The sequence below is a fragment of the Suncus etruscus genome, chromosome 15 (genome assembly GCF_024139225.1).
Source record: "Suncus etruscus isolate mSunEtr1 chromosome 15, mSunEtr1.pri.cur, whole genome shotgun sequence".
NCBI lineage: Eukaryota > Metazoa > Chordata > Mammalia > Eulipotyphla > Soricidae > Suncus > Suncus etruscus.
The window spans coordinates 20729402-20744404 of record NC_064862.1 but is presented as its reverse complement, the minus strand read 5'-3'; the positions used below and the strand labels follow the sequence as shown (position 1 = coordinate 20744404).

The following is a 15003-nucleotide window of genomic DNA, read 5'->3' as shown; positions in this document are numbered from 1 at the left end:
TAAAGATTTCCTATGCAGTCTGCCTTCTATCTGCTGAGTGACCTCACTGGTAGTGGAATGGCTAGAGGACTGACAATGCACATTGACACACACCCACAGCAAAGAACTGAATAGGCCACCAGCAGCCACCCTAGTATCCCAGTTCAGTTTCTGGAGCCAAAACTGGTTGGATATAGGGACAGGACACACCAGAGGTGACCGTTCCAGGACCTGGGCCTGGGTTCCCAACTCCAGAAACACTCTAAGGACTCAACAAGAGGAAGCAAAGCCCTGTATCACTGTGGGCTTTGTGGGCTTTGGTGCTCTCACAACAAGAAACCATCTCCCTTTGAAGGCTAATGTTTCCAAGCTATGAAAGAGGAAGTAGAGAGCCTAGGAAACCAGAAACTTCTCTGCCCACAGCCTGGGCACCTTGGTCTCCTGTTCTCGGACTTACTTCCGCACAACATCCTTGGCCATCTCTGAGATCTGGCTCCATTCCTCCTCCGGGAACTCAAAGCTGCCCGTCATGATCTTTTTCCGCATGTCCTTGGGGATAGTCCGGCTGTGGTGTTTGGAGTAAAAGGGTGGATATCCACATAACATCACATAGATAATCACCCCGAGGGACCACAAATCACAGCTCTGAAAAAAGAAAAAAAGAAAACTGTCACTCATGGCTGAGACAGTCCCCAAATCAAAGCCTTGGGGACTGCCCCAAATGGACACTGACTTAAAACTCCCAGACACTGAGTGGAGACAAGAAGAGCCACATGTATAAGAGAACAGTGTATCTTGCCATATTTTTTTTTCTTTTTTGGTTTTTTGGGCCACACCCAATGATGTTCAGGGATTACTCCTAGCTCTGCGCTCAGAAATCACTCCTGGCTTGGGGGACCATATGGGACTTGGGGATTGAACCCAGGTCCATCCTGTGTCAGCCATGTGCAAGGCAAATGCCCTACCATTGCGCTATTGCTCCAGCCCCTCTTTCTGTATTTCTAATATGCCACTAATTCCAAATAAACATACATAATATCTCGTAGACATACCTAAATTAAAAAATAAATATAACACACCCATAGCCACATCCCATTTGAGGCCATCTGAGATTAAAGAGTCATTTTCATTCGTACTACTTAGGCTAAAGCTCTCCAGAAATGTCATTCCCAACCAGAGAAATAACAAATGAAATGGCTTCCATCTGGATGGGAGACAAGTACTCTTATTAAACTGGGCAGGACTAAGGATTAGGAAGAAAGCAACTCAGCCAAATAGGCTGGCCCTGGATTAACAGCACAAGCCATTTCATGAAGACCTGACCAAAGCGGTCTAGCAGAGATCAAGGACTGGCCTGTAGGTTGGAACAGGAGGTGTGAGAGCATCGATTTGTCCGACAAGAACCCACGCCACCTGCAAGGCCAGGCCTCATTCTTGGGAAGAAATTTTGACAAGAAAAAGACTGTCCCAATTATGCCAGCAGGCACTGAAATGACACTGTATAATTAAAGGCAGAATGACTAATCAAGTCCCCACCCCCCGTTTTAGTCAAATATGGTCCTCTCAGCCTCAGAAACTGGCCTCATTTCTGATTTCTCCTGAACTGTGGACAATAGCAGTATCTGCCCCAGAAGGGTGCTTCCCTGCACTTCAACAGCTGAGAGACTCAGAGAAAGGCCTAGAGGGTGGAGGGTCTCAGGCATATGCTCCCTGGTTTGACACACGATGGCAGACTCTTTCAGCTAACATGGGTTCTGCTGAGACATGATCATACAATTACAGAGCTGGAAAGGAATCTTCAAGATGGGGCAGGGGGACCAGAGAGGAAAGTACAGCAGGTAGGTCACTTGCCTTGAATACCCTGACCCAGGTTCAATCTCTGGCACCGCAATGGATTCCCTGAGTACTGCCAGAAATGGTCCTTCTGCACAGTACCAAGAATTCAACACTTAAGTACCTCTTGGGATTACCAAGGTGGGAGGGGACAGCAGAAAGCAAGCACAGGGATTAAGTCGCTTGCTTTTGCCTGTGGTATGCCAGGGTTCAAATCTGTGAACTATCCTGGTCCCATTAATACCACCAGGGGTCACTTCTGAGCACAGAAATAAGAATAGTCCAGGAAAGGCTCAAACATTCCTCACCCCCAAATTTCAGAACAAAGGCTAGGGAGACGGCTCAGGAGAGCTGAACAGAAGAAGGCAGTGGTGGGATACGGTGACAAACTCAATGAAATGAATGCTTGCCTAGAATACTTGCTTGCCCAGCCAGACTCACTTTCAGGTTTGAAGAAGTATAAATAGCTTCATTGATAAACAGCAGCTCTGAAACTTTAGACTCAAAACTAGCCTTAAAAAGAAAACCTGAAAGACGGACCAGGGGCCGGAGAGATAGCATGGAGGTAAGGCACTTGCCTTGCATGCAGAAGGTCATTGGTTCGAATCCCGGCATCCCATATGGTCTCCTGTGCCTGCCAGGAGTGATTTCTGAGCGTGGAGCCAGGAGTAACCCCTGAGTGCTGCCGATGTGAAACCCACCCCACCCCCCCAAAAAAAAGACAAGACAGACCAATAGACACACCAAACATCAACACAAAGATGGCACTAAATCCTATGACAATTATCTCTCAACGTCAATGAGCTAAATATACCAATTAAGAGACACAGAATGGCAAAATGGATTAAAAAGCTGAAACCAACATTCTGCTGTCTACAAGAAATACACCTGAATACTCAGAGCAAACACAAACTCAAAATCCTTGGAAGAAAATCATCTAAGCAAAAAACTCTCTTAAAAAAGCTGGAGTGGCCATATTAATATCAGATGACATAAACTTTAGACCTCAGAGGGGCCAGAGTGATAGCATAGCAATAGGGCATTTCCTTGCATGCAGACGACCTGGATTCAACCCCCAGTTCAATTCCACATGGTCCCCCAAGCCTGCCAGGAGCAATTTCTGAGTGCAGTTGTCAGGAGTAACCCCTGAGTGCTGCCAGGTATGGCCTCCCACAAAAAACTTTAGACTCAGAAAAGTTATAAAGGACAAAGATGGACATTTCAAATAATCAAGGAGTATGTACAAAAGAAAAAAAATCACACTCCTAAACATATATGCACCCAATGACAAACCAGCAAAATATTTAATATAACTGTGACAAATCTGAAAGAAGGACATCAATAACAACACAATAATATTGGTAGACTTCAACACTGCCCTGTTACCCTGTGATAGGTTAACCAGGCTGAAACCCAACAAGAATAACTAGCTCTGAAAAAAGAAATGGAAGATAGTGGATATATATGGCACTCCATCCCTAGAACCTGGATACATTCTTCTCCAATGTACATGGGTCATTCTCTAGAACAGACCCACATGCTGGCACATAAAACATACCTCCATAAAATCAAGAGGGATAGAAATGTTGCAGACTACCTTTCCATATCACAAGGCAAAGAAATAGAGAGATAGCATGAAAGTAAGGCATTTGCCTTACATGCAGAAGGACGGTGGTTCAAATCCCATCATCCTATATGGTCCCCGAGCTGCCAGGAGCAGTTTCTGAGCGTAGAGACAGGAGTAACCCCAGAGTGCTGCCAGGTGTGACCCAAAATATCACAAAATCCCAAAAACCAAAAACCAAAAAAAAAAAAAAGAAGTGAAACATACAAAGGGACACAGAAGAAAACTTTAACACCTGGAAGTTTAAACAGTTCATTACTGAACAAACCAGTGGGTCTAAGATGAAATCAAAGAGGAAATCAAAAGATTCCTGGAAACAAACACGAATGAAAACGCAAATTATCAAAATTTGTGGAGCACAGCAAAAGAGGTACTAAGAGGAAAATGTAAAGCTTTAGAGGCACACGTCAGGAAGGAAGAAGGTACATACATAAATAGCTTAATGATACAGCTTATAAAATTAGAAAATGATCAACGAGGGGCTGGAGCAATAGCACAGTGGTGGGGCATTTGCCTTGCACGTGGCTGACCCAGGATGGGCCTGGGGTTTCCCAGCATTCCATATGGTTCCCCAAGCCAGGGGCGATTTCTGAGTGCAGAGCCCGGAGTAACCCCTGAGTGGGTTTGGGCCAAAACCAAAAAAAATAAAAAGAAAAAAATAATCAACAAAATGAACTCAAAATAAGTAGGCAGAAGAAAATAACAAAGCTTAGAGCAGAAATGAATGAAGTTGAAACCCAAAAAACAATCCACAAAATCATAGAAAGCAAAAGTTGGTTCTTTAAAACAATAAAAAAGACTGATAAACCACTAGCAAAAGTCAGAAAGAAAGGGAGCAAAACTTAATAAACTGATTAGAAATGAAAAGGAGGGGACCAGAACAGATAGCACAGCAGTAGGGCATTTGCCTTGCACACAGCTGATCCAGGACGGAGGGTGGTTCGAATCCTGGCATCCCATATGGTCCCCAGTGCCTGCCAAGAGTGATTTCTGAGTGCAGAGCCAGGAGTAACTCCGGAGTGCCACTGGGTGTGACCCAAAGAAATAAAAAAAAGAAAAAAAAAAGAAAAAAAGGAAAGAAATGAAAAAGGGGAGATCACTACAGAGAATACAGAGACCCAAAGGGTAATCAGAAACCAACTTGAGATACTCTGTGCCATGTCTGAAATGTGTTCAACACTGCAAACTGTTGCAAACTTAAATTGGAAAGCTTATTTCATGTCATCAGATAAGAAATTGAATTCCAGGGCCAGAGAAATATCATGGAGGTAGGGCATTTGCCTTGCATGCAGAAGGACGGTGGTTCGAATCCCGGTATCTCATATTGTCCCCCAAACCTGCCAGGGGCAATTTCTGAGCATAGAGCCAGGAGTAACCCGAGTGCTGCTGGGTGTGACCCCCCAAAAAAAAAACAAACAAAAAAAAAGAAACTGAATTCCAAAAACTCCATTGAATGTGTGGTTGCTTCCAGCCTTTTGAGCAAAAACTTTTAAGAATAAATTGGTCGCCTGGAGCAGGATTTTTAGCCGGCACGGGCGGGCAACTGGCAGACCTCCGCATGTGCCAGGGGCCTCTTGGCCCGGCCTAGGGTAGGGGGGCCCGGACCTGGGTCACCCAACTCCCCTCTCCCCCTTTCCTCCGGATCTCCAGGTGGGTTCCTGGGAGGAGCTGATGGGGCACCCTGGGTTTTCCCCACTCCCAGGCCAGGTCCAGAGGTTGGCTTAGGGGGTGGAGTTTGATCTGGGGGGTGGCAGATAGCTGCTCAGCTATACTCAGGCTGTCACTGGCAATTTCATACCAGTCTACATTTTGCCCCCGCGCGAACATATACTCCTCCCAACCATCAGTATCCCAGATTTACCCTTCTTAACTTCAGTAACACATAGTTCTAATCTCTGACCAAAGACATACAGTAGATCTAACAAATCCCAGAACTATTTAGAGGGACACAAATTGAACACATATTGAACACATATATCTTTTGAATATTTTATGGGTATTTTCTTTAACTGCTGTAACTCTCTAAATATTCTTCTACCATGATGTTTCTATCCACTTTTCATCTTGTCTTTTCTTTGTAAGCTGTTCAGTAAGGATTGTTGGTGGAACTGTCCCTCAGTTTGATGCCTATGATTGAACTATGTCATGGAAATTGCTGGTCTTGTTCCTATTGCCTCCAGATGCACCAATAACGCTTCATGGCATTGATCCTTGTTTGCATAGACACATTAAAATGGGAAAACATTATACATACAGATAAGTTCTTATCTAATAAATCTCAGTACAATGTACCTTACACCCTGAACATTGATATAATGACCTGGCACAGGCCTCAGAAGAATGGGCATCCTCCATTCACGCCGGAACCAGGCAAGCTATCTACGAAACATCCAAGGTCTTTTATAGCAACAGCTGGAAGCAGTCCTCTACCAGGAAAGACACTACCAAGGGTCTGACATCAACCTCCTAAAAAGAGACTTCCGTTTACACTGAGAAGACTTGACAACAACAATGACCTGCTCTACAGGACATGGTTCTCTCTAGTGCCCCTTAAGTGTGAGGTGAAACGAGAGGATTCTCTGCACCATCCTGACTGCAATATGGGATATGCAGACTCCAGGATCTTTAATACAGAAGCATGATACCAACAACAGAGACTATGTGAGGAATGGAGGTGTACTGCCACTACAGACGATGACTTGAATTGGACAAACTAGTTTGCCTGAAGTCTAGAGTCAGTCCTGTGCCAGGAAACTTCAGGGGTAGGGTCTCCTTGTATTTAGACCATAATTTTTCTTTCCATGTCCCTTATATTTTGGTGGGCCTATGCAAACAAATGCCACTTTAACACCGTTTTTTACTATGTTCCCTTGACTCCAATCCTTAAGAAAAACAACCCACTAAAACTTTTGAGGTTAACTTAAACTAGTAAGCATGTGCATGGAACTAGATAAATGTACTTTGCCCTCAATGTTTAAGGAGTTACATAAGTCTAATGTCTTTAGATTATATTGTGTGCTGCTAAGAAATAGTATGTACTACAACTAGGGATTTGAGGGACAAAGTAATTGTATTGTACATGGGTTCAGTTTTGTTTTTCTTAATGTTCTTTGGCTGAAACTTCAAGGCTGGGATATCATCGATGGGACTACGGAGAATTCTGTTTATGGGTGATTGGGCTTCCACTGTAACTTTACCCTGTCCTCTTTCTTTGCATCTTTGTTGTCATAATTAAAATTAAAAAAAAATAAAAAAAAAAGAATAAATTGGTCACAGTGCAGAGGGACTCTACAGCAGATAAGTCCATTGCCTAGCATGAGACTAACCCAGGTTCGACCCATTCAGTCCCCTGAGCACTGAAGATGTGGCCCAAAACCAAAAACAGGAGAGTGACTTGGTCCCATCCCAGGGGACCATAGCCTCCACCCAGAGGAGGGGCTTTGCCTACCTTATTATAAGTATAGGGTGTGGGCGAGGTAGGTATGACGCCAGATCTCTCCTTTTGATGCCGTCTTTGTGCCTCCAAAACCTGTGAGAATCAGAAAGAATCAAAGAGGACAAACTGCTGAAGACCACACTGCCGCCCCCCACCCAGGGAGCAGGGATCGATAGAAGGCAGAGACCACCATCCTGCCACTCCCTATCTGCACGACAAGTTGCTGCTTATGCTAAGCTCACAGGCAGTGTGGTGTTGCAGCCTGACAGAAATGGCAAAAGCTCACCTGAGGTGCTACATAATAAGGGGTGAACTGGGGTGTCATCAAGTCTCCTTGGTCAATTTTGGCAAACCCAAAGTCACACAACTTCACTGGGGCATCCTAAAGGGAAATAGAGGAGAAATAGAGGAGAGTTATTTTTGCAGTTCTCAGTCAATATATACTAGAAATGCAAGTGCAGGAAGGTCCCTTAAGCTCTCTCTGGGTTCTAGCTATGATCTGAGCCCACAGATCATGTCTCTGGGTCTGGAGACAATGATTCCTACCAGAAACTGGTTCCAGGGAAGAGAGAGGTAGGAACTCTTCTCACTCACAACTCACCTTTCCTTGGAGAGAGAAATCTTTCTCAGAACACTCCTTTCTTGGAGTTCTGGAGGCCACTCTAGGTAGTTCTTGGAGAACCACGTGGTGCTGGAGATTGAACCCAGGATCCCTCACATGCAAATCATTATTGAGCTGCATCCATAGACTTTCTTTTGTCTTGTTCTTTTTATCCCTTTGTTTCATTTTGGGCCATACCCAGTGGTCCTCAGGGCCTACTCCCAGCTCTGTACTATCGAGTACTCACTCCTGGCTGTGCTCAGGGTACTCTGCAGGAGGGACTGCCCAGGCTTTCTGCATGCAAAGCATGTACTCCATCATCTTTCTGAGCTATCCAGCCAGCTCAAGAACTTAATCTTCTACTTTAAAATTTTCTGATTACAGAAGCTGGAACGGTGGCGCATGCAGTAAGGCTTCTGCCTTGCGCACTAACCTAGGACGGACCGTGGTTCGATCCCCCAGTATCCCATATGGTCACCAGACCTGATTTCATAGTGCATAGCCAGGAGTAACCCCTGAGCATCACCGGGCGTGGCCCAAAAACCAAAAAAAATAAAATAAAATTTTCTAGGGCCGGAGAGATAGCAAGGAGGTTGGGCGTTTGCCTCGCATACAGAAGGATGATGGTTCGAACCCCGACATCCCATAGGGTCCCCCGAGCCTGCCAGGAGCGATTTCTGAGTGTAGAGCCAGGAGTGACCCCTGAGCGCCGCTGGGTGTGACCCAAAAAATAAAATAAAATAAAATAAAATTAAATTTTCTAATTACAGAAGCTGAAGCAATAGCATAGCACGTGGCTGACCCGATTCAATCCCTAGCATCCCATATGGCCACTTGAGCCCTGCAGAAGTGATCTCTGAGCACAGAGCCAGGAGTAACAATTGAGTACTGCTGGATATGATTTATCACCAATAAACAGTTGTTGCTCTAATTACATCCACATGACTAGTAAAGCAACACTAAAATCAAAACTAACCAAATGTCCCAACTCTTGGTCACCATATCCCAGCCTTTTAGGAGGCTGCTTCTCTCTAAACATCAGCCTCATGGTAACCAGAGCAAAACAGTTGTGGACATGGTACTTAGGAGTCAAAACTGGGTAGAACAATGTACCTTACCAATGCTCACAACAAATCTTACTATTAAGGTGTTTTGTTTTTTGTTTTGTTTTGGTTTGGTTTGGTTTTGTGGCAACACCCAGTGGCACTCAGGGGTTACTCTAGGCCAGTGATGGCTAACCTTTTGAGCCCGAGTGCCCAAACTGCCGCACAATGCCCGGTCCTCCCAATGGCCAGTCCGGCCCTGTTGCCAGCTGAGCTGCAAAGCAGATACCGGCACACTCGCCTCCAGCCACACCGCATATCTTAACGGCGGACCTTTCCGTGTGCCACCGCTGGCACACATGCCATAGGTTCGCCATCGAGGCTCTAGGCTCTGTGCTCAGAAATCACTCCTGGCAGGCGAGGGAACCTATATGGGATGTCAGGAACTGACCCTAGGTCTATCCTGGGATGGACATGTGCAAGGCAAACACCCTACCACTGTGCTATCTCTCGGGCCCTTCACTATTAAGTTTTAAATACATAACAGCATTTAGGTTCCTGATCTTCCCAAGGGATAGTAACTTCCTCTAAATAATATCCAAAATATCGGGTCTTACAAATACATACAAGGTGTATCCCAAATAAACAACAACAGGGCTGCACTGCAACTTCCCTGAGACCAAGCCAAAGAGAAGTGAGAAAGAGAAGTGTTCGAAGCACCCCAGCCTATACTGCGTTAGGGGCTCAAGAGGATTCACCCATGCCTGCTCGTTCCTCAAAGAAATTCGGGGTGGCAGCACCACAATGCAGTGCCGATCTCCTTACCAAAGAATTATCCTTGAAGAGCAGATTTTCCGGCTTGAGGTCTCTGTGCGCAATGTTTAAGGAGTGACAGTGCTGCAGAGCCAGAGCTATCTGTAAAGGACATAAGGGCAGGGTGTGTCTCAGAGGAGGGAACTCCACGGCCAGAATTTCCACACTGTAGGGCTGTCCTGAATCAGTCAACCCAGGCTGTGGCTGGCTTGCGGTTGGCACTTTGCATTTGTGCTTTTCATAGGCCTAGCCCACTGAGAGATCTCTCCAGCTCCCTGGTTTTCCATTTTAAGGAGAAATTAAGCCTTTGACGGTCAAGATAGAAGTGAGAACAAGCAGAAGTGAGAATATTTATGTTTTTTATGAAACACAAAGGAAAATGTGACAATAAGTCAAGTCCTCATCAGAATCAGGAACAGGGAAATTCAATGTTCCCACTGGAATGTATGTATCTGAACCCTTGACAAGCGTGAGAGGCCAGCACTGTCTCTGATCCATGATGAGCTCAAGAAGCAAGCACTGCATCTGACTTGTGATGAGTAACAGGTGAGCACCACATCTGGCTGTGATGGACACCAGAAGAAAACATACTCTGGGGAGCGCAACTTCCAGCTCTGCCTTCAGAAAAAGTTGAGAGTTTTGCACCTGCTGTTCCAGTTTTTCATCCTGGAAATGCTGCTGAATAGGTAAACCTGAAGGTTGTGTTACTTCGGGAGAAAATGGGGTGTGGGACACACCAGGTAGTTGTAAGGGCTCACTACTGGCTCTATGCTCAGGGATTACTCCTGGTAGCCTTTAGAGGATGATAGTGATGGGGGGGGGGCACGATTTGAATCCAGGTTAGTTCACCATGTGCAAGGCAAGTATCCTTCCCACTGTACTATTACTCTGGCCAAAGAGTTTGTATTTTGTTTTTTGGAGGGTGGGCTATACTCAGCATTAATTAGGGGTTACTCCAGGCTTTGTAGACTCTGAAATCACTCTTGGCATTGCTTAGGGACCATACGGGATGCTGGAGATCGAGAATTCATGTTGGCCATATAAGACAAATGTCACACCAGCTATGCTATTTCAGTGATCCCCCAAAGGGCTTATTCTAAAGATTCTCAGATCATCCTTTAATATCATAAAAAAGGGGATCCAGAAGCCGGAGCGGTAAGGCATCTGCCTTGTCAGCGCTAGCCTAGGACGGATCGAAGTTCCATCCCCTGGTATCCCATATGGTCCCCCAGGCTAGGAGCAATTTCTGAGTGAAGAGCCAGGAGTAATCCCTGAGCGTCACCGGGTGTGGCCAAAAACCCAAAAATAATGGGTGGGGGGATTCCAAAGAGATAGTAGAATGCATAAGGTATTTTTGCCTTGCATACGGCAGACCCAAGGTTTTTTTGATTGTTTTATTTTTTTTTTTTGGATTTTGGGCCACACCCAGTGACACTCAGGGGTTACTCCCGCTATGCACTCAGAAATTGCTCCAGGCTTAGGGGACCATATGGGACGCCAGGTATAGAACCATGGTCCATCCTAGGTTAGCACATGTAAGGTAGGTGCCCAACTGCTTGCACCACCACTCTGGCCCCAGACCCAAGTTTAATCCCTGGCATCCCACGTATAGTCCCCAAGCCAGACAGAAGTGATTTCTGAACACAGAGCCAAGAGAAACAAGTGAGCACTACCAGGTGAGACCAAAAGCAACAAAATAAAACAAATCCATAAAACCTAAGTGAAATAAGTTTTACCTCTTCTTCAGCTCTCTCAGTGTGGAATTGATGTCACATTCCAAATCTCAAAAAATGCTTAAAACTCAAGGAAAATTCCTTCCTACTACTTTCCTTCCTTTTCTGTGTGTGTGTGTGTGTGTGTGTGTGTGTGTGTGTGAGAGAGAGAGAGAGAGAGAGAGAGAGAGAGAGAGAGAGAGGACAGAGAGAGAGGAAGAGGGAGAGAGGAGAGAGAAAAAGAGGAAGAGAGAGGAAGAGGGAGAGAGAGGAAGAGAGGGAGAGAGAAGAAAGAAGAGAAAAAAGAAATAGAGAAGGGAGAGGAGAGAGGAGGAACGAGCGAGCGAGCGACTTCAGGGCCAACCTGGCCCTGAAGAAGTGAAGAAAGAATAACTGGGACCATACCCAGTGGTGCTGCAAGAAGGTCACTCTGAGATTAAGAGCCAATCCAGGGGCCAGAGAGATAGTACAGTGGGTAGGCACTTACTTGGCACATCACCAATTTCAGTTCAGGACCCAGCACCCGTCTGGTTTCCTGAGCACTGTGGGAGTGATCCCTACGCAGAGACCCAGGAGTAAGCCCTGAGCACTGCTGGATATGGCCCCCAAAATAAATAGAAACAAAGAATTGACTGAGTAACATTTCCTGTTTGTCTCTGACTTGCTTATTTATAGCCTGAACACAAGTTGTTAAATTTTTTTTATTTTTTTTGGGTCACACTTTGTGGCACACAGGGGTCACTCCTGGTGGAACCAGAGAGAGCATGGAAGTAAAGTGTTTGCCATGGGCCTGGAGAGATAGCACAGTGGCGTTTGCCTTGCAAGCAGCCGATCCAGGACCAAAGGTGGTTGGTTCGAATCCCGGCGTCCCATATGGTCCCTGAGCTTGCCAGGAGCTACTTCTGAGTGTAGAGCCAGGAGTAACTCCCGAGCACTGCCGGGTGTGACCCAAAAACAAAACAAAACAAAAAAAAAGAAGTCACTCCTCGCAGGCACGGGAGACCATATGGGATGCTGGAATTCAAACCACCATCTGTTCAAATCAGCTGTGTGCAAGGCAAACACCCTACCGCTGTGCTGTCTCTTCGGCCCCTGTTAAATTCTTTTTTTTTTTTTTTTTTTTTTTTTTTTTTTTTTTTTTTTTTTTTTTTGGCCACACCCGGTGACGCTCAGGGGTTACTCCTGGCTATGCGCTCAGAAGTCGCTCCTGGCTTGGGGGACCATATGGGACGCCGGGGGATCGAACCGCGGTCCGTCTCCTAGGCTAGCGCAGGTAAGGCAGGCACCTTACCTCCAGCGCCACCGCCCGGCCCCCCTGTTAAATTCTTTATCTAGTAATAAAATGTGATGTCAAATTGGAAAAAAATATACTCAGAAAATACTCAGAATCGCAAATATCTCAGAATATTATAATCTTTAGGAATGCAAGAAAAGTAAGTCACAAATTAAAGTATCTTAGGCACAATTATTTCAAAACATGCTTTTACACCACATGATCTTTCAGGTGAAATAGGCATTTTACCTCAAATAGTTCTTGGAAGTTCTAAGATATCTACAACCTAACTACAAACTGTTTGTAATCATGGTGCTTAAATAAAGATATTTAAAAATAAATAAATAAATAATATATCTACAGTCCACGAAGGAGCTCAGATTATCTTTCTTCCACATTTCATTAAAAAAAAAAATGGGGGGGGGGCATACCTGATAATGGTCAGGGATTGCTCCTGGTAGGTTCTGGGACCACATGGGGTGCCAGGGATCAAACCCAAGCCAGCCATGTGCAAGGCAGATATCCCACCTGCTGCATATACTGTGGCTCCAACCCCCACTTTTATTTAAATCCCCCAGGGGCCTGAAAGCCATTTCAGAGCACAGTTCATACCCTGCCCCGAGCAGAAAGGTAGGGTTTTCTCCTGTCAGCATCTTTTCTGATCGCATAACAAAGCAGGCAATGAGAGATCAAATAGAGCTTTCTAGTAAGCTTTCTTTTATTCCCCCAAATGAAATTGTGCTGGTTAACCAACACAGTTGGCAGCTTGGTTGGTACCCGGGGTGAACTTGCCTGCTTTGTTACTTGGCTGGCTTGCTTCTCTGTAAAGTGCCGGTGCTGGCTGATTCTGTGAAATAGCTCTCCCCCTTCCATCATCTCCATTACAATTAAGAGTCGAGCCCTGTTTGAAAGCATTTGATTTCGTTAAGTTTTAAAAAAAAATCTTTTTAAAACCAACCCCAAGCAGTAAGTAGCTAATCCAAAGGTATCCCCAACAGTGTATAACTAGTGCACAGTCTGGCCCTCCAAAGCCTTCTCAGAGTTCGAACACCAAGTAATTAATTACCAATGGGGCACTAGGGATAAAGAAAAGCCATAACCTAAGCCCTTTGATGAAACTGCAGTTGGAACAGAAAAATGAGCTCTGAACAGTGATTCCTTCCTCTGAAGACTCTCAACTTACTAGATGCTCAGGTGGTGGTGCTCTTGTAAGTGCAGTGTTGTTTCGTATTTGTCAGTCAAAAGACTGACAATACAGTATGTTTCTCTTTGTGTAGAAGTGAACTCCATGTCACCTGGCCATGTGCTATACACTGTTTTGGTCAATTACTCGTCCACTATGTCTCTGTACTCCCCCACAACACAAGTTTTCAACGTGGCCCATAAAATGCCCAGCAAGAACTAGAGAGGGTTACACAATTACTAACAGAAAAACTTCTCATAGTCTAAAAAGAAAAAGAAAAAAAAAAAAAGCTGTATTTGGTTACCATTCTTTGATATAAACGTTTCCAGCTTCCATCCAAATGCTTTCACCAACAGAGCAGTTACCAGAAATAATCATTTGATTTCCCATTGTTTTTACAAATCCACCTTCTTTCGTCCACCTAGAAAACTAACAGCTCTCTTTAAGTCCTTGCACCCTCATAGGGCTACGAGGACACATCAGCTCCACAGCCCAGAGCTAGTAGCTCCCTTCCTCCTGCCGATGCCAAAGTCCTTTATAAAGGTTCTCCTTGGGGTCTACACTGGTATTTTGGGTCAAAGTTTATTTACCCTCTCAGTCTCCCCAAATGCCATCATCAGGGCTTGCCAGACATTTTCTGCTGTTTCGTTTGTTTGAGGGGGCCGACATCCAACAGTGCTCAGGAAGCTACTCTTGGCTCTATGCTCAGGGGACCTATATGTGGTACCAGGGATCAAACCTGGGTGGGCTACAAGTAAGGAAAGAGCCTTCCTCCTATATTATCTCTCCAGCACTGATTTCTTCTTTCAAAGGAAGAAATATGGGCTCCTTGTCACAATACTCTCTCAGACTTTGCCTAGAATAATATTTGGTCTCCTTTCACTGATTTGAAATAGAATGTGCTTTAATTCCACACTGAATGCGTTTAAAGAAGACAGAGTGGTCACAATAATCACGAGGACTAGAAGCACAAATAGGGCATAGCTGAAATAATACTGGCAATGAATGGCTTAACTGTTGAGACTGAGTGCTGGCTACCTGGGGAGTCATTATTTATTCTGCTGGTACAAATGTTTGGAATTTTCCAAAAAGTAGAGGAAAGAGAACAGGCAAAGTAGGTAGTAGAGAGATCGAGAGAAGGCGAGCAGAGGAAGAGTGAGAGCAGTTATAGGGGAGACAGGTAGAACTTTCCACTCAGCACCAGACAGCATGTGGGGAAAGGGACATATGTCAATGCCTAAAGGACCTTACCTGGGGCTGGACTCATGAGGAAACTGTACGCTGTTAGCAAAGACTTCAATAATTTGAACAATATTCGGGTGTGAGGCACACATCATGTGAAGGCGAACCTTTAAAAGAACAGAGGGCATTTCTGTGAGGAGAACATCGGCATTATTTCCCCAGACCCTACCCCAAAGCTGAAGGGTACTATGCTGAAGGGTAAATACCTCTTACTAGAAAAACCCTATCATATTGAGGAATTGAAAAAAAAAGTTAAGGGGCCAA

General features: G+C 45.0%; 1 protein-coding gene across 1 annotated transcript in view; it reads right to left on the bottom strand.

Moving 5' to 3' along the window:
* Positions 1-15003, bottom strand: part of MAPKAPK5 (MAPK activated protein kinase 5) — a 38296-nt gene that overhangs the window by 6013 nt on the left and 17280 nt on the right. Inside the window, exons 5-9 of the mRNA XM_049787769.1 lie at positions 14749-14846; positions 13107-13215; positions 7159-7254; positions 6885-6965; positions 437-624 (exon numbers count right to left, since the gene is read on the bottom strand). Coding sequence (XP_049643726.1) covers positions 437-624; positions 6885-6965; positions 7159-7254; positions 13107-13215; positions 14749-14846 — 572 coding nt within the window. The remainder of the gene's footprint in view (positions 1-436; positions 625-6884; positions 6966-7158; positions 7255-13106; positions 13216-14748; positions 14847-15003) is intronic.